The 21341-nt window shown below is 41.2% G+C and overlaps 1 protein-coding gene across 1 annotated transcript; it reads left to right on the top strand.

The window, feature by feature from the left end:
• Positions 1–211: 211 nt before the first annotated feature.
• Positions 212–823, top strand: LOC132612124 (uncharacterized). The gene has a single exon (XM_060326461.1). It carries the CDS (start codon positions 212–214, stop codon positions 821–823), a length of 612 nt encoding a protein of 203 aa, XP_060182444.1.
• The last annotated feature ends 20518 nt before the right edge of the window (positions 824–21341 follow it).

A 21341-nucleotide genomic window follows, 5' to 3' on the forward strand; every position in this document is an offset into this window, starting at 1 on the left:
TTCTTGTGGCTGTTTCTAAAGCTGAGAAAGTTGATTGGCGACAAACCATGATCAATTACTTGTGTTATAGCATTCTTCCAAAAGATCCAAAAAGAAAGACCTAAATTCACCGTCGTGCCCCTCGCTTCCTTTACTACAAAGATACTTTGTATCGTAGATCGTTCGAGGGAGTCCTCTTGCGTTGTATGGGGAAGAAGAAGCGACTCAAGCTATGCAAGAAGCACAATCTGGAGTTTGTGGATCACATCAATCAGGGCCAAAACTGCACTTTCATATAAAAAGGATGGGGTATTATTGGCCAACAATGGTGAAAGACTGTTTGGACTATGCGCGAAGTTACAAAGCATGCCAATTTCATACAAATTTTATACACCAACCTCCTGAGGTATTACATCCAACTGTTGCATCTTGGCCATTTGACGCTTGGGGGCTAGACGTGGGTGGACCGCTACCGAAATCTTCTGGTGGCCACTTGTACATCTTAGCTGCAATGGATTACTTCTCAAAATGGACTGAGGTTGTCGCCCTCAAAGAAGTAAAAAAGGAGAATATGGCAAACTTCATTCGAGTAAACATCATCTATCGTTTTGGCATTCCTAGTTATATCATAATAGATAATGGCAAGCCGTTCTCCACCAAATTGATGACTAAGATTTGCGAGCTTTTTGGCTTCAAGCAACGAAACTCGTCTATGTATTATGCTGCTGCAAATGGACTAGCTGAAGCATTTAACAAGACCTTGTGCAACTTGTTAAAGAAGGTCGTCTCCAAGTCTAAAAGAGATTGGCACGATAGAATGGAAGAAGCTCTTTGGGCATACTGAACGACTCATCGCACACCAACTCAAGCAACTCCTTATTCTCTTGTTTACGGAGCTGAAGCGGTCCTTCCACTTGAACGCCAAATACCTTCATTGCGGCTCGCTATCCAAGAAGGGATCACGGAAGAAAAAAATGCTCGTCTATGCCTTGAAGAGTTAGAGGCCCTTGATGAGAAAAGGCTGGAAGCTCAGCAAAGTCTTGAATGTTATCAAGCTCGTCTTTCCCGTGCTTTCAATAAAAAGGTTCGCCTGAGGTCCTTCCAAGTTGGTGATCAAGTCATGGCGGTAAGAAGACCTATTATCATATCTCATAAATGTGGAAGCAAGTTCACTTCAAAGTGGGATGGGCCATATGTTGTCCAAGAAGCCTATACAAGTGGTGCTTACAAGCTTATAAATGCAGATGACTTGCGGATCGGTCCCATCAACGGGAAATTCTTGAAGATGTACTATCCTTGAAGCAAGATGATACTCCTGGCCCGCATGAGTTTAAACTGTGTACGGCCCCAAAAACAAAGTTCGCTAGGTTGAAAACCTCGAAAGAGGCGGCCTAGGAAAAATTTAGGACAAACAAAAAAAGTCCTCTAGGTTGAAAACCTCGAAAGGGGCGGCCTAAGAAAAAGTTAGTACAAAAAAAATCTTCTTTTTCGGAACTACGAAATGACTTGATCCTCTTCACCGAGGTACGTAGGCGCTTAGAGTTTCATTCTAAGTTCAGTTGCATAAAAAATCCTTCTTTTTTGTTATTTTTCTGAACTACGATATGACTTGATCCTCTTTACCGAGGTACGTAGGCGCTTAGAGTATTATTCTAAGTTCAGTCGCATGAGTAAAAAAGAAATATATATATATATATATATAGCACAGCGATATGGGATCGACGCTTGACCTCTTTCAGCGAGGAGACAAACATAACTTGAAAGAAGAAGACATTTCACAGCAAGTGAGAATATTTTATAGGTTCATGCTTGAAAGAATTTCATACATCAATGATTTGAAAGAAAGGATGAAAATATCTATACAACATCCCATACAAGTATCCAAGCTATTCATGATGGCAGTTGAAGCCGAAGATGATTGCAGTTTGTTTTAAACGCTTCTATCAAGTCGGCATTATTTCTTCAAAGAATGATGCCACTAAAAATCTGATGGATGCTTCAAGTAGTGTCACACCCTGATCTTTCTAGGGTGTGATGGGCACCCGACCCCATATTTGGAGCCGAGCGAACCCGCTGACTCTTATTACATACATAATCTTTTGGACTCCTTGAATTACACAAAAGCGAAATACATAACAAAGGCTCCTAGAACATCTCTTTTTTTCCGTCATTCTCAAATCAAGTAACATCTGTAATCATATAGAATTTATAACATAAGGCAAAAGGACACATCGGCTGACGGAGCCGCTCACAAGACTGATATTCTATACCCACGACTCTGTCTGCAAAGTCTCTAACTTCAACCAAGACATCATAGCATAGTACTATGACTCGGCAACACTCCAGAGCCAAAGGGAGCTTGCCAACTTCGCTGGAACATCTTCTATAATAGCTTCTACTCATCTGGGTGTACCTGCGCGGCATGAAACGCAGCGTCCACAAGAAGGGACGTCAGTACGAGCAATGTACTGAGTATGTAAGGCATGAATAGTAACATAGTAAGGGACGTAATTATAAATAATAACAGCATGGAAATATAGAGCATATCATGAGGTAAAAGGGTAACCTGTACATCTGAGTGCCTTTTAGGCGGGTACCATGCATGCTTAGTGCTGCGGAACGTGCAGCCCGATCCATCCATATATATACTATATTGCTGCGGAACGGGCAGCCCGATCCATACATACATATACTATATTGCTGCAGAACGTGCAGCCCGATCCATTTATATATATTATATTTCTGCGGAACGTGCAGCCCGATCCATTTATCCATATATCCCGCGTCCAGGACGATATCATACTCCAACTGATCAGGTGGCTATGCGTCTATAGCGCCTCACCTTTCCCCTTGCCCCATATACATATACATATACATATACATATACATATACATATATCATATAAGCAGCGTGCAGGAGAGCCCAAAGAATGTTATGTCTCTATCGGAGTGACGTAAGGTCGGTAACCTCCGAATATATTATGGAAGACTCGATGGACAAGTATGCTTACCGACACCTGAAGGCTCAGAAACAAGTTTCGGGTCAATCCGATTCAGTATAAGAAAGTTATGAGCGTTTGAAGTACAGAACCTTTTATGAACGTTTCAGAAGCTATTTTTGGAAAATCAAAGCAATAATCATACCAAGTACCTTTCGAATATCGCTATGGATCAAATCAACATAGAACTTTTGGAACCATATGTACGTATCAAAATGTATCAAAGACTCGATGGGATAATCAAACGTGCTATCATTTGAAAACCAAGACATTAGTCATATCAATTATCTTTCGAATGACATTCGGAAACATATCAAGTAGACCTTCGGACATCATAGATACGCATCAAAACCATATGAAATAGCTTATGGAAGTCAAAAATATTAGTCATCCTAGTGGCTCTAAGAATAGAAATTTCTTTGAAACCATACATATACGTCATATACTTGTTTCATAAGGATCATGCCAAAAGAAAGAAAGGGCAAGCCTTACATACCTGCTCCACGCCCTATTAGCTACGCTTATTTGTCCAAACTTGCTAGTCTACATTCAAGAGAATTGACATAATCATTAGACTCATCGACATATACTTGTCTTAGTCTTTCAAATGAATTCATTTATAATCTGCCGAAATTTCGGCAGCATTTCCCCTGTAAATACACCATCCCCGAGAATCTAACTCGGCCAATTTTATCAACAACAATCCGAGAATTGAACTCGGCCAAATTATCAACAACAATATCAACAATCACATCTCCAACTTCAACAATTATTTCAAATGCATTCTAACACTAGCAATTCTTTCTACACAATTCGACGACATTTCGTTTTTATTCAACTCAATCACATATATTCAAACTAACACCAATGATCCCACATTCAAGTATTTATCCGAAATCATTCTAACATGATTCAAGAATACTTCAAACAATTCACATAACATTCACAACAACCCAATCAACATACTACTTCCCCCGAAACCTTCCAAATTCCACAAGAACAATAACAACACATTTCCTTCTTTCGAATTCAATTACCACAACCCAACTTACAATCTTCCAAACACATGTCTCACTTTCAAATTCATGAATTATATTTACAACCTACACAGTAGCAACTCTATTCTTATAATTATAAGGAACCATACTAATGTCACATTAACTTCTTCCATAATCCACAAACGATTACAACTTCATTTCCAACCATTAAATCCTCATTTTACAACATAGAATCCATAACTACAACAATCAAATACTAAATAAAAATTAGTTCATCATTCCTACACAACATAACATATACACGGCCAACACCCCAACACACCAAATTCATGATTTTCATTCATTTCTACACACTACAACATGTACCAATCACCCATAACACATGTAAAAGAAGATCACTCGGCTAGGGGTATATATTTCACAAATTAATACTTTGCTTGTTCCAACAACCACTCCATGTTAATATGGGTCTTCCAATTGGTTGGAATACTAGAAGAAAATATTTGTTTGATAAGTTTTCCATGGGGCCAAATTCGGCTAGCCATGGCCGAATGCCTTCAACTTTTTTTTTTCTTCTTTCTTTCTTCTTCTCCAAGCTTCTTGAAGTTGTATGAGAAATATGACTAATAAGTCATATATATAAGCATAAATAATTCACCCATGTGGGCCAAGACCGCCTTAACTTGGACGGCCACATGGCCGAAATGGTCCATTCAAGAATTTTCTTGAATTGTTGGTGAGATTCCCATTTTGCCCCTAGCCTTCCACAATTTTTTACCATGAACCACTTTGCGAATTTCCCTTTTTACCCTTAGCCTTTCTCAATATTTCCATACCAATAATATTCATAAACAACTTGTGCATTAAACAAGATCAAAATATAGCCTTGCCCTCAACTTCTCACAATTATCTTAAATTATCCGAACGTACAAAATACGGGCTATAACAAGTAGTCGCTCTCCAAATCTAGAATGTCGCTCCTATGACGAATTGAGATTGTTTTACCTCAAATGCGCAAAGCTGAAGAGCGAACAAGATAGATTCTAAGCTGAACTTGGAGAATTATATGTACAGATGTAGAAATGTTGAACCTCGTAGTTCGGACGTTGAGTTCTGTAGGTGTTAACTGCTAAATTGTGAACACTCAAGTGATATGTGCCTATTTTATGGTTGTAAGGGTTTAAGATCATGTATGAGAAGTATCGAAAGGACTGAAGGGCTAGTGAATGAAGGAAATTAAGTTTGTCGGACTTTGGAAAAAATATGAGGAGCAATTTTGGTCAAACTTGGCGGACGAATATCTCTTAGCATATGAAGTGTTATAAGGTGAAACAAAATCCTAAAATGAAGTTCGTCGAGTGTAGTTTCCAACGCAACAAACCACTCATCGATTGGACTTTGGAGTAGAGAATTATAGACGTTACAAGTTCAGCTGACAGAGCAGAAATTGCTACAGTGAACCCGACCCGAATTTACCCCTATAAAAAGGGTAAGAACCCCTTTTTTTCACCAGATTTTGCTGGAAAATTCTAGAAATTGAAGAGAGAGAGTGAGGAAAACAAAAAGTGAGCAATTTTCAAGTAGCGGAGTAGTAGTTTAGGTCCGGGTAACGCATGGTTGTGATTCTAGTGTTGTTTTGCGGTGGATTTTAGCGTGGACATTGAGGGTATTGGTGTATTAACAAGAAAAGAGGTATGAATCTTTCTATTTTGGTATTATTTAAGGTTTATTTACGGAGATAAAGTCGTTAAATAATTGTGTTAGTTATGAAAGTTGGAAAACAGCGTGTGGGTTGTTTTATGGTACATATTGGTGATGGAAATGATGTTATTGATGTTGGTATTGTTGTTGTTGTTGTTGATTGCTGAATTGAGATTCCGGGCTAGGCATATAAACAGGGGAGATGCTGCCCGAATTTTGGCAGATTCTAAAGGAGTTTGGTTTAAGGACTTGAGATAGGTATATGACGATAAGTCTAACGGTAGTATAATTTCTCTTGAATGTAGATTTTCAAGTTCGGTAAAATAAGCGTTAATTCAGAAGAGATCAATCAGGTATGTTAAGGTTAAACCTTTCTTTCAAAGGCATGATTTCTATGTTTTGATTCCATACATGACATCCATAATATTTTTACCCCTAGAAATGCCAGAAGTCTATAGTTTCTGAAAAATCTTACGATGACTCCAATCCTAGAGATTTTCAAGCCTAAGTTTCTAGATGATTTCATGACGTGACTGAGCGTGCTATATAACATATGGCCTCGGCTTATGTCTGAGTGTGCTATGGCCTCAGCTTATGTCTGAGTGTGCTATGGCCTCAGCTTATATCTGAGTGTGTTATGGCCTCAGCTTACGTCTGAGTGTGCTATGGCCTCAGCTTATGTCTGAGTGTGCTATGGCCTCAGCTTATGTCTGAGTGTGCTATGGCCTCAGCTTATGTCTGAGCGTGCTATATAACATATGGCTCAATTTATGTTATGGATCATTCAAAGTGATACATGATAGTGGTGATGTTTATGGTAGTGATGAAGATCCTTATCATCTAAACGAACCTAGCAAATAAACGAACTCCAAAGACTCTATTCCTAGACAGTATATGAGTATTCGTATCTTTGACCTCTTGAGTCCCGAAGAGGCATCCATAAGTTGTGCAATTTCATAATGTTGTCTAATTCCTGAAAGGGACATTCAAAGGGTTTTCTCTTTCCTATGCATTTTACATTTAAATTTTGGAGTCTCGAAAGAGACAAATGAAAAGGGGAAGAAGTTCCCGTTTTGCATTAAAATTGCTCTGAAGGGAGTCTTTTGATGATTTTCAAAGATTTTCATGCATTTGCATATTTACATACATGCACGACATCATTTCATGGGGAAGGGAGAAGGGCTAAGGCGTTATATACGAAAACCACCTGATCAGCTGGTATACGATGATTATGATGCCCGAAGGGGCTGCGAGCAGGGTAAAGGCATGCATTATATATATATATATATATATATATATATATATATACACACACACATACTCATGCTGCATCAACAGTTCATATGCACACACATGTTTATCAAAGTGGATTGCAGGTACAGATTGAGTCTATTACTCTTCTATCCTCCGAGCCGAGATATATTGTTTCAATTCTGCCTTACATACTCAGTACATTGTTCGTACTTACCCTCTTTCCTCGGGGGCTGCATTTCATGCCACGCAGGTGTATACAGATGAGTAGAAGACATTGGTTATAGGATGTTCCCATGCTATTAGCTTGATTGGTGAGCTCCATCTCAGTTCGGAGTGTTGCCGAGTCAAAGTAATTATGTTATGGTATTTTGTATATGTTAGAGACTTTGCAGACAGTGTCCTGTGGATAGTGCGTCGAGGAGTCGACAGTGGTATAAAGCGACCATATAGGTCGATGTGTTTTCAAGCTTTATTTTCAAGGATTTTATTTGTGACTAAAGGTTCTCTTGAATTAACGATAAGGGAGAAGTCCCTGATTTGACAAAAGAGTTTTATTGAAAAATTTTTCTGTACCTAACGGAAGCGTCATTCCATAGATTAAAGGTTCACAAAAAGTTGTGACTCATAGATGGAATGGTAGTATGGCACTCAGCCGAGTAGGGTCTTGGGTGTCAGTCGCAGCCCTCCGGTTTGGGTCGTGACAAGAAAGTATTTGGCCGTCATTTTTATAAATATTGTAGTTCAATGAGTCGTCTTTCCAACAAAATTGGAATCTCATCATTTCGGCACTCGTACCCCGAGTTATGAATTTTCTCCCACCGAAGCGCAAAGCTAAAAAAATAGAACAAGGCAGCATCTGAGCTAAATTTGGAGAATTATCTGTACAAATCTAGAAGGAATTTGGCAATGATTTTTATATATATTGTTGTCACGACCCAGCTGGGGGCCGCGACGGGTACCCGGGGCTAACCGCCGAGCACCGCTTGTGCTAACATTCCCTTAACCCATTTAACCATCATTCACCTATTCCTGGTTAACTTTTAAAAAGAGGAATCTGCTTTTCATTACAAAAATATAACGCTTTAATACCAAAAACATATTTCAATGTACTTATAAACATACACCCTATCCACGTCGTGGAACCACATAACCCACATCTAGTATCTGCGAGCCTCTACTGGATGACATATACAGATATACTCAAAAGGATCAACTAAATAGCACCTCCGGAATAGTGGAGTGCTCTTGTAAATCCACAGATGGCTCCTACGGATCCGCACCGTCTCCCGGTCTACCTGTAGGCATGAACACAGCGTCCAAAGGAAACGGACGTCAGTACGAATAATGTACCGAGTATGTAAGGCATGCATCAATAAATAAGGGAGAATGAGAAACTAACGTAAATGCAAGAAAAATAGCCAGTAACTGCTTGCCTCTTAAGGCGGATTCATGCATGCATACTCATAGAACCTCATATGGCGTATTGTTGTGGAACGTGCAGCCCGATCCATATATCAATATAATGTTAGTGCCGAGGAACGTACGGCCCAATCCATATATAATAAAATATGTTAGTGCCGAGGAACGTACGGCCCGATCCATCACCCATATATCCCGCGTCCGGGATGAGATCATAATATGCCAGCTGACCAGGTGGCTATGCGTCTATAGCGCCTCACCTTCCCCATATCCCCTGAATACATACACATATCATATACTTATATAATATACATAGCATGCATGGGAGCCCAAGAAAAAAAAGCTATGGCTCTATCGGAGTGACGTAAGGTCGGTAGCCTCCGACTATACTATGGATTAATCATGATCGTCATGTCTCACCTTGAAAGAACAATTATTATAAGGTGGGACTATCAATGAAAAATACAGATATGAATAATAACATCAAGAGGAAAAATAGAATAGGGTCATAATCTTATAAGAAGGCAATCCATATGTTTCTGGAGTCTTAAAGAAAGTGTAGTCATCATTCATGAATGAAATCGAGAAAGTCAATAGATGGCTCAACATTCTCCTGTCGTCTTTGAAATCGTAACATTGGAACCTTTAAAAATAAAATCGTTCTCATCATGACATGCTCATCATATATGCTCATCGTAATATGCTCATCATAGTATATACATGAAGACTCTAGAACGACTATACTTTATCGAGGTGACAGAAGGTCGTGAACCCTCGATTCCATTATGAACATTTATAACCATTCGGTCTCACCTCGAAGGGATTAATCTATGAGGTGAGTATAAGCAAGGAATGACATCATATCACTACTAAGCTCCTAACATTGCTCTTATCTCGTACAACTATTCATGATCTTAGACCCTTAACTTTTAGGAATGTGGGAGAATCATGAGGATGAAAGACGAATCATGTCTTAGGATTCATTCCATGGCAGAAAAGGACTAGCCTCACATACATTGGACGTTTTCCGTTCTCATCGCTTGCTCGCTTCCCTTATGATGCACTCGTATATACCTTCAAGAGAGTTCATGCCATCGTTAGCTAAGCAATTGTAAGAACGGACTTCTACTTCTAGGGAAAATTGGGCAGCATCTCCTTTGTTTCTACTACGTTTCCCCTATTCTATTTCAGCTCCCAAACATTCACAACAATAATCACAATATAGAAACCAACAATCATCGCTTATATACATTTAGCAAAATCCACCAATTTCCTCCAATTTTCCACATTTAGTGGTTTTAGCCTATCATCGCATCTCCTCATACGTCACACTTGTTCCATGGTCTAAACGTTACTTATAATGTATTCATGATCACAACATATTAACATTCATGATTTCCATCCAACTACCATTCAATTGTGACACTACTCATCCTTTTAAAAACTCATTTTCCATGCTTTTCTACAATCCAAGCACCTTAGCTTTCCAATACCTTAAATAACATGATAAAGTCATGAAACATACCTTAGATGATGGTGGAGCAAGTCTAGAGTGGAATCCTTCCTTTTGCACCAAAACCCTACTTCACCTTTCTTGGAACTTCTTGAAGAAGATGACTTCCAACTAGGTTTCACACACTTTGTTGCTTAGATTTGTTGTTGATGATCTTAGTTTTCATTTGATTCTCTTGGATTCTTATGGATGAAGTATTTGGAATGTTCTAGATGTCTCTTGAGTTGTGTGGGTGGGAAATGAAATGAAATGAATGAGAAGGGTCCCTTATAATAACTCAAAACCTGATTTTTAATGAACAATCGTCGGGGTGAACAGTGGTCGTAAACCATAGTTTACGGACCGTAAACCAGTTTACGGGCCGTATAGTGTGGTCGTATTTAAGCATGTCGAAAACAGAAAGGTTAGCTGATGGCTTTGGCAGTTTACGATCGAGGTTTACGGTCCGTAAACCAGTTTACGGGCCGTATTCCAAGTCATATTTAGCCATTTCAACATTGGACAGAAAGTTGAAATTTTGGAAGGCTGGAGGACAATGGCAGTACTTTACGGGCTGTATTCCACTTTACGACCAATGGCTGAATTTGAAATTCTACAACTTCCTCATTTCCAAAAATTCATAAATAGTCATTCCCTACTTGGTAAAACATCGCACACTCACACCCTTCATTAGTCCATTCATTGTAGGCTCACGGAGAATTCCCGAGGTGTAACAATTGTAGATCAATGAGTCCTCTTTCTATAAAAACTGTAATCTTGTGATTCCAATGCTCGTACTCCGAGTTATGAATTTTTTGCTACCAAAGCACAAATCTGAAGGGCTGAGCAAGGCAAAATTCGAGCTAAATTTCGAGAGAGAAAAAAAAAGATTCTTCAGTTATCTTCAAAAAAAGGGGGAGAGAAAATTGATCCAAATCACAAGACGAAATGATTCATGTTAAAATAAAAGCGGTTACTTTTATTGCTTCAAGAAAGAAATGTCACTACATCATAATAAGCAATTAAAAAGTAAAAATCCTAAGCAAGAATCTAAGTCACGGAAAAGGCTTGAAGCATAGGATTTGTTGACGACTCTTCTCAACCGCCTCTTCAAGTTTGGATAGTCTCTCTGCTTCTTCATCAAACAACACATAATTAGCTTCAATAGAATAAATCTCGCCCTCTGTAATGGTGATTTTATCTTGATTTTTGGACAACTCCTCTTGGTATTTGTCAAGGAATGCGATAATCTTCTCCCTCTTAGAGTTCAAGGCTGTTAAATCTTTCTCCACATTTGCAAGATTTGCTTGAAGCTCCTTCGTGGACCCATCTCTTGTTTAGCATCATCGAGGCGTCGTTGTACATCTAAAAGTGATTCTTGGTGTAAGTCTTTAGTCATCTTCGACGATTTCAAAGAGTCATACTCCGCATACGCCTTGAAGAAGTTCTCGACAAGACCCTCCAAAGCAGAAACATCGATAATATTGATTTTCCTAAGTTCCTCAAGATTCGAAGCAATACTTTCCTCCAACACCATAAAGCTGTCTAAGGAACCTAAAGAAAATTGTGTAATCCATCCGCACAATGCACCCCATATCTCAGAGAGAAATGTTGATTTGAAGCGGAAAATAGTCCTTTGTGGATCAAAGCTCGACGCGCTAGGTTGCAATGGCTGTGAGGAAGGTCTGAAGGTCTCCGGATGTGTAATTTGATCAACGACAACTTCATCCGCATTCATCGCGTCTAGTTTCTGGAAACCCAACTACAAAACAAAAAAAACAAAAAAATCATATTTAAAAAAAAAGTGTAAATGCAGAAAATATGGAGAGAAGAAATATTACTTGTTCTGCTACTTCTTCCAAGCCCATCATTGAGTTTGGATCCCCATCCAGATGGATATCAGATCCAATGCTAATAGCGTCCAAATCAGCAAATTCGTTATGGTGATCGTCGGACTCCTTCGATTTCCTTTCTAAACGATTCCAATGTCGATCTCCACTTGTATTACTCTCCATCGATGGTATTTCCAACATCGATAGGAAGAGAGGAAGGGTGAGACTTTTTGTTGCAAGGTGGTGCGAGACTTGATGTTTCTTTAGCGCCCTTGTCCAATGAACTCGAAGGCTCCCTTCTTTTGGAAGTATTGTTGATCACCTTAGGAGCCGTAGCACTTGTCTTGGAGACTAGTCGGATGCGTTTAACTCCTTTGTCCATAGGGATTTAAACATCCTTCAAGGTTTTGGACTTAGAAGAAGTTTCATGAGCTTGCGGAGTATCATTAAGTTGCACCTCGGACTTGGAAGAAGGATGCGATTTTTCTTTCATTCGAGTCGGACCTCTTTTGGACAACATAGGCATATGATCTTGCTTTGATTTTTGTGAAATAATTCGAGGACTCATTTCTGATGGATTTGTCCGATTGGCTAGCCACCATTCCATGTACTCACGAGTCATTAAAGGCGAACTACCTTCTGATGGGCGCACCGAAATTATGACTTTTGAAGAGGTTCCAAGGCGAATTGAAGAATTCCAAAGTTGTGCTAGTGTTAGCAATGTGACATCGTATAGTCGCTCCATGAGGTCTCCAGGGATGTCTTGACAAAAACCAAATTGTCTACTAAACCTATAAGGACTGTAGGACTCCACGATGAGATCCGCATCATGCCTAAGTGTAACATAGCTCGAACGAAGGCTTATGATAGTATCGTTCCATGAATCTAAGAGATCGCCAGTATCGGTGAAGTATAATTCCCTACCTTGTAGCAACGCCAAATGATGGAGGTGGCGGGCATCATCTTGTTGAAATAACTTTCGAGCGTCAGAAAAATTGAAGTGTTTGGCCATCTTCTCGCCAGAAATCTTGCATAAAGGTATACTCCGATGTGAGTGATTGGCACGATGATGGGTCTTAAAATATTCTCCTAGCCAGCCATATACATAGTGTATGGGGAAAATTATATTCCCCTACTTCAAGTCTAGAGAAGTAGAGATCTCTCTCAAGCCACGATATATGCTCGCAAGGACTAGGACTGCCAAAGAGAATTTCTCTCCATGAGCCATCAAGCTCGCCACTTTAAGAACGCTAGCACGCACATAGTCAATTTTCTTATGGGGGAGAACAAACTTGCAGAGCCAACATATTTGGAAAGCTGACAAATTTATCTCATCTCTAAGTGAATCTTCCACTCCTAGCTCGACGAAGAGGGCATGCTCCTCATCGGTTTGTGGTAAGTAATTCATGTCAATATGCCCGGAAGGATTGTGATTCAATCTTGGCTTCGTTGCACGACCCTTTGATGCCCTTTGCGGAGGCTCCGCGTACCTGCTTGGTCCTCTAAACCAAAATTTCTCCCAATCATGGATGGACACCTCATGACGACCACCTTTGGCAAGTTTGTAAAAGGCTGAAAACAAGTATAGACAGCTCTTGGGGAGCCATGGTTTCCCCTGATTGTCCATTTGCGTAAATTCTTTCGCTGAAGGAACAACTTTATCATAAAAAGATCCGTGAATGGGAAGTCCTGCAATTGTTTGCAAGTCCCAAAGTGAGATAGACATCTCCCCGACGAAAGTGGAAAGCGTATTGGTAGACGGACGCCAAAGCTCACAAAAGGCATGCAGTACGTTGTCATCATAATCATATGTAAACAAAGAAGCGTAGATGGCATCGTAAACTTTGACACGCTCCAAGACTTCCTTATAGCGAGGAAGCACATCTTTCACCCACTCCCAGTAGTCGGGTGTGTAGCAAACTTTGCCGAAACCAGAAGGCGGGACACTCCAGTTGTTGAAACATCCATTGGGATGAGAAGATTTGGTGGGCGCGACTTCTCGATGAATTGCGGACTTCAACAGAGGGACGTCCATAACAATGGCCTTGCCTAAGAAGTTGCTCATGACGTCTTTGGTCTCCTTTTTAGACCATTCAGCAAGATGAAGTGTAGAAAGGTCTCCGTCAAGTGAGAAGGCACCGATCACTGGAGGTTGAACCTCTAAGGCAAGGACTTTGGCGTTCAAATTTCGTTTGTCGCTCACTATCTCTAGATGAGGACACGGCGTATCGCGATCACGAAAGTGCATCATCTTTGTTTAAATTTAAAGCCATACAGATGCGCCCAAATACTTGCAAACGAAATAAAAAAAAAAGGGACAGGTAAGTTTCGTGGAATATGTCCAAAGCCAAGAAAGCAAAATCAGATTCTGTGGCTGATTAAAAAATATATACCTGAGCCAATATAGAAGCAATTTGATTGTGGTTTTCGTATATGACGTAGCTCTATGAGTCTTCTTTCCGACGCCGCAAACCGTTCGTGATTGCGATGTTCCTAAGTCAAGATATAAGATTTTTCGTCAGGACGCACAAGACTAATAAACCAGCGAATCAGAATGCAAGGTCTGATTCTCGATCAATATCTGATCAAATATAGAAATAATTTGGTCATGGTTTCCGCGCATGATGTATCTCTATGAGTCTAGTTTCCGAAACATCAAGCGGATCATAATTTCAACGTTCCTACATCAAGATATGAATTTTCTACCACAGACATGTAGGGCTGTGAAGAAAGTGATGAAAATTCATATTGAAAAAAAAATTACCTGATAGAGCAATGTGTTCGAACCAACTCGACAATGCTATAAATTGATGCCCAGCCACCATGAGAAGGCAGGATATTTATAGATGTCAAACAAAAGAAATCTTTGTTCTAGTTGGAACCAAATTATGGAAAGTTTAAGTTTATACATGGAAAGTTCATATTTTCTTCTAATAAATCACAAAGAAATACCATGCAAATATGGAAAGTATAGGAGAGTTATACATGGTGGTAATATGATTTGCTCGGACAAAGTGTCTTGTTGTTTGATGATGCCAATTTAAAAGAAGCATATCTAATGCCTCGAAGCTGGCTATTGGACGGTATTATTATTGTCCGAAACCAATTGGGTTTCCTAATTTCTTTAAGAGAAGAGGAACGTAGCAGGTAATGACATCCTCCTTATCACATACAAATTGGGTAGGCTACCTGTACAATTCGGGAAATTATTACCAAGAAGGGATGTTAGCACATTGGCATACAAGGAAAAGTCAAACCCCATTTGAAAAGTATGATTTAATATAGCATGGACTAAAATTTTCACAAGAGACATAAAATGAACATTTAATTCAAAGTCCATCATATTCTTACTTGCTGTGGCATAACATTGCAATTAGAGCATCAAGTTAATACTTCAAGCCTAGTCTACAAAAGTTTGGACACTCCGACAAGCCTTGAAGCAAAGGGCATTTGTAGATGACGAAATTTTATTAAAAGTAAATTCACAAGAAATTCGAATTATATTAAATCCAAGATATATTCGTCCGAACAAATATTATGGGCTAATATAATTGGATTAATTGCTTAAGTCCAATTGGTATGGATTTAATTGAAAGACCAATTCAATTGGGCTAGCTAGCCTATCTTGTCGGACTTCACATGATGAGCCTACTCTATTAGCCCAAGGTACATGCCACGTGTCAAATGACGTGGTGCGCCAAGTCAAGTCAAGGACCAATAAAATCATGCCATGTGCATAAGTGACGCAGCATGTCAAGTCAATAGAAGAACCAATCAAATGTCGCCAAGTGTTCAAATGACATGGTTCAACCAATCATATACAAACCCTAGCTCTCCCCTGCAACTATAAATAGGGGTCTTCACAAAGCCAAAAAAAAGGAGGAAGAAAAATACATAGAGAAGCTCTCAGCCGCAAGTCTTCCGCATACTAAGAAGTCTTCGCTCCAAGTGATGAGCCGCAAGTTTCCATACCTCTACGTTTGTGATTAAAGATCAGCTCCGCATTCGTAGTGAAATATCAACAACAAGTAATTCGTCCATTCCAGAACAAGCAAAGCCCTTGATTGATGACCGTATCATGAGGAGAAGAATCAGAGGATTACATCTTTGTATTTAAGATTTCATAAAGATTGTAACCCCCGCACAAATTCTTGAAATCAAATATTACTCTTTGTCACTATTTTCCATGTCTTGATTATTATTTTCAGGAACGAAAGATTAGTCGTTACACAAGCAAATCGAAGAATCTTCAAGAAAACCAATCAAACAAAAAAAAATTGAAGAGCACCTCAAAGGGGCCTCTCGGCCGAAACCCCTTAGCCAACACAAAAAAAAATTTCCTAGCTTTGTTTCCAATCTAAAAATCTTGTTCTTCGTGTATTCATAGAGTATGCAAGACGCTCTCCGACGTGATATAATTAGTTAAGCGAAAGAGCGACGTTTGCGGCAAATCGGAATTTCAAGAATAAGGTATGATTTCTATGTTTTTATGTTATGAAATGGGTATATGTGTGGGAGTGATTAAAGTTGCATGAAGATTATGGAATTGTGTTGTGTTGAGCATGGTCGTGTGTGTGTGAAGGGTGTGTTGGCCGTGAGCCATATTGGTGTGGGAGGAGTAGTGAATTTGATCTTGTTTAGTTTGTTCAATGTGTCGTCGTGGCCTTTATGTCGTAAATGAACGTTTAAGGAATTGAATTGGCGTTGGAAAAGGATTTCGGATCATTACGGGAAAGTGTATACCTTTTGTACATTTGCGTATATCATTTTATATCTTTAATACTAAAGACTTTAAATATGACTTATGGTTGTTGTTAATGAACTCGGAATGAAATGATGCAAGTTAGTATGTTCGTCGGAATTGTTGACGTTTTGAAAGGAATATGGAAAGTGACGAACTTCTTGAATCTATGTATAATGTTGGAACATAATTGGGATGTGATTGAATAATCTTGAATGATTGAATGAACACAATAATGTGGACATAAGTTTGGAATTGTGAAGTTTGAATGAAAGTTGCCAACTTTTATAGTAAAGAAGAATATTGAAGTTAGAATGATTTAGTTGTGGTTTATGTTGTTTGTGACGTTTGGGTTGTTGTTGTTGATGTTCATTGAGCCGAGCTAAGTCTCGGGGGTGTTAGATATATAGGGGAAGTGCTGCCGAAATTTCGGTAGGCAAAAATCAAGTTAATGGAAATATTAAGCCTAAGAATCTCTAATTGGTAACTTTGACCATTTGCAGATTTTGGACGAAACGGGATTTGATTTTGGGGAGAGCATAAGACGTCTATAAGGTATGTAAAGCTTCCCACTTCTTCGTTTGGCATGTCTTAGTGTGTTAGGTGAATTTTGGAACCTCCGGAGCCTTTCTGCTCCTCGAAACCCGATCTACAAAACGACTACTATTCATTCAATTCAATTGAAGCCTAAAGGCTCTATTTTGGCTAGAATGCAACCAAATGTTCGAAACCTATCGAAATGTGATCGGGTTACTTTGAAATCATTATGTATGATCTTCTGGCCTTTAAATGTTCGTAAATTATGTTCGCCACCTCAATTTGACTCGAGGTGGGCCCGCTAACCCCGAGACGCCCTATTTGTCCTATAGGGCTGTCCTTTTGAATAAAGCTTGATATGATACTTTCGGTTTTGGAACTTCCTCCCACGAGATATGTATTGAATATTATGATATGCTAAGTTACGTTTTGAGCCATACGTACCATTTTGGAAACATTTTGTGAAATAAAACTTTGTATCGACTAAGTATTCGGTTATTTTGTACTATGAAATGACTTATGAAATCATTATGTTTTGAAAGGCTATTTTGAAATATGATTTGCATTTATTCGCTCACGACTCCGCTCGTGCCTTACTATGACTTCGTTCACCGGTTCCCGGGCCGATTATGATTCGTGCGCCTTATAATAATTCGGCCGTATGCTGTGTTACGGTTCCCGAGGCTTCGCCATAGGGCCGGGTTCCGTTTGGAGTTATGCTGTGATATGGCTCGTGATGCGATACGCTCACCTCTGATTATGTTTGTGTTCGGGGATGTACGGAGATTTGAAACCTTCTGGTGTTATGCTGTGTGTGGCGCCAGCGTCGGAGTGGCGACCACGTTCCTAAGCGTTTGCATGATTTCGTTTGCATTGTATATACGTATATGGTTTTGATACGGATTTTGACATACCGATTTGTATTCCATTTTGTTATCTGATTTGCTGTCAGTTTTGATCCATATTTCTGTACTCCGTGCTTTACATACTCAGTACATATTTCGTATTGACCCCCTTTCTTCGGGGGCTGCGTTTTATGCCCGCAGGTACAGACATTGGTGACCCTCCGCAGTAGGCTTCACTCTTTGCTATTCCAGAGTACTCCCCTTTGATCCGGAGTCCACTTTTGGTACAGACTCCTTTTGCTTTGTATATATTCTGTACATTTGACCATTTGGGTAAGGCGGGGCCCTGTCTCGCCATATGTCCTTGTTTTGAATTCGTAGAGGCCTGTAGTCATATATGTGGGGCGAGGGTCCTATGTATGTTTGTTTGATTTTGATTTCTGGTCTTACAGCGGTCAGTTTGTTATGATGGCCCTAAATGGCCCTTATGCTTATATTTGCACTTATGACCGGCGATGTCTATTCCGCCGCTCCGTTTGGATTCGATACGACATTTTGATTTGTGCGACCGCTTAAGACATATTTTGATGTAACCTATGTTGGTATGACTTTTATGAAATTCTAAAATACGTTCGGATTTGACAAATGAATATGTGATTTGGTCTGGGTACCCAGGTAGGGTGCCAGTCGCGGCCCACGGGGCTGGGTCGTGACAAAAGTGGTATCAGAGCAGTTTGTCCTCGGAATGTCTACAGGCCGTGTCTCGTAGAGTCTTGTTTATCGATGTGTTGTGCACCACATCTATAAACAGGAAGCTACAGGGCATTTAAGATGTTACTTTCTTTGGAATCTTAGATCGTGCGATAGAGCTGTGCTATTAGGGTGATTTTGATCTGACTTGCCTTTGTGTTTGCAGTGATGCCTCCGAAGAAGGCAACGGCGGCCCAGAAGGGCAAAGCGAGGATGGGAGAGATTAGCCAGGCACAGCGAGCTACCCGGGCTCGTGTTTATGATTTGCCTGAGGATGTGCCTCATTCTGAGGGGTCTGCTACACACCCACTAGTACAGCCTGGAGCAGGACCTTCAGCAGCTCCAGAGGTCCGTGTACCCGCACCTGAGACTCCAGCTCCTCAGCCAGGGGCGGAGGATAGGACCCTGAGAGAGGCTGTACAGTTGCTGACTACATTGGTGGCAGGACCGGCTCGCAGACGCAGGCGGAGGGACGACGATGACGATGACAGGCGGGACAGCCTGAGAGTTCGGGAGTTTTTGTTATGTGGCCCTCCAGAGTTCTTCTGGTCTAAGCCCGACGAGGACCCCCATGACTTTATTCGGGGGATGCGACGCTCACTGGACTTGGTCAGGGCTTTAGAGACCGAGTCGGTTGAGCTGGCTTCGCACAGGCTTCGAGATGTGGCTACCCACTGGTACGAGACTTGGGAGCTGTCTAGAGGAGAGGGTGCCCCTCCAGCCACTTGGGATCAGTTTGTGACAGCATTCACCCGCCACTTTTTTCCCCCAGAGTTACGGCGGGCACGGGCTGATCGATTCTTACGTCTGCAGCAGAGGGGTCGGAGTGTTCGCGAGTATAACCTTGAGTTTGATTCTCTGGGCCGATATGCACCGGCCGTGGTAGCAGATATGTCCGATCGGATGCACAGATATGTTATGGGATTGGACCGGTATTTGGTTGATAGCTGTATGGCAGTGTCATTGCAGGCAGACATGGACATTGCCCGACTTCAGGCCTATGCGATGGGTATGGAGGACCGTCGCAGGTCTGATCCTTCTGGCAGAGATCGAGATAGGAGGCCGCCCAAGAGGGCTAGGTCCGCAGGTTATTCTGGAGATTCCCGAGGCGGACAGCCTCAGCAGCAGCAGTCAGATAGACCTTTTCCTCCCTCCGGCCGGAGTACTCAGTCAGGCAGCCGGAGATTCGATAGTACGGGACCGTCTGGGGCCGGTCAGAGCTCCAGAGTGGCAGGTTCGCAGGTATCCAGGGGCCCCAGCCAGGCCAGACCACCCAGGCCCCGTTGTCCTCATTGCGGGAAGTCTCATCCCGGGGAGTGTTACCGAGCGACTGGAGCTTACTTTTCGTGTGGTGGTCAGGGCCACTTTATAAGAGACTGTCCTTTGGCTAGCGGTTCTGGTAGTGCTGCTCAGCAGACAGGGTCAGCCGCCGGTTCGTCATCTGTTCCATCTGTTGCATGCCCTGGAGGGCGAGGTATGCCAGCACCGGCAGGACGCGGTCGAGGCCGCGGTGGCGCTTCAGGTTCTAGCGGTCCCTCGAACCGCATATATGCTTTGGCCAGCCGCCAGGATCAGGAGGCTTCGCCAAACGTAGTCACAGGTACATTACTGGTTTTCTCCAGATCTGTATGTGCATTGATTGACCCTGGCTCTACTTTATCATATATTTCCCCGCTCGTTGCTAGTGAGATTGGGATAGTGTCTGAGCCTATAGAGCCATTTGAGGTAGCTACGCCAGTTGGGGATTTTATTGTAGCGAGATAGATCTATAGAGATTGTTCTGTGACCATTTATGATCGTAGCACTAAGGCTGATTTGATAGAGTTAGACATGCTTGAGTTTGACGTCATTATGGGCATGGACTGTTTGTCTTCCTGTTATGCTAATGTTGACTGCCAGAAAAAGGTAGTCTGTTTTCAGTTTCCAGGGGAACCAGTCATAGAGTGATTCGGATCTACAGCATCGCCGAGGGGTAAGTTTATTTCATACCTCAAGGCTAAGAAGATGATCCAGAAGGGGTATATCTATCATTTGGTTCGTGTGCACGATACTACCGCGGAGGTACCTACCCTTCAGTCTGTTCCGGTCGTCAGTGAGTTTCCAGATGTATTTCCTGACGAGCTTCCTGGCCTTCCGCCTGAGCGGGAGATTGATTTCACTATAGAGCTGATGCCGGATACGCAGCCTATATCTATCCCTCCGTACAGGATGGCACCAGCTGAGCTGAAGGAGTTGAAAGAGCAGCTGAAAGATTTGTTGGATAAGGGCTTTATCAGACCCAGCACATCACCCTGGGGAGCGCCGGTATTGTTTGTCAGAAAGAAAGACGGGTCACTGCGGATGTGTATCGACTACCGGCAGCTAAATAAGGTGACTATTAAGAATAAATATCCCCTCCCCCGGATTGATGATTTGTTTTATTAGCTGCAGGGTGCTAAGCATTTTTTAAAGATAGATCTGCGCTCAGGTTATCATCAGGTGCGAGTACGGGAGTCAGATATTCCGAAGACTGCTTTCAGGACCCGATACGGGCATTATGAGTTCAGAGTTATGTCTTTCGGGCTGACTAATGCTCCAGCAGTATTTATGGATCTGATGAACCGGGTATTTCGGCCTTCTCTGGATATGTTTGTTATTGTGTTTATTGATGATATCTTGATTTACTCGCGATCAGCCGAGGAGCATTCAGATCATTTGAGGACGGTACTTGGCATTCTCCTCCAGCAGAAGTTATATGCTAAATTCTCTAATTGTGAGTTCTGGTTGACTTCTGTGGCATTCTTGGGCCATATTG

The sequence above is a fragment of the Lycium barbarum genome, chromosome 1, assembly GCF_019175385.1.
Source record: "Lycium barbarum isolate Lr01 chromosome 1, ASM1917538v2, whole genome shotgun sequence".
Classification (NCBI taxonomy): Eukaryota; Viridiplantae; Streptophyta; class Magnoliopsida; order Solanales; family Solanaceae; genus Lycium; species Lycium barbarum.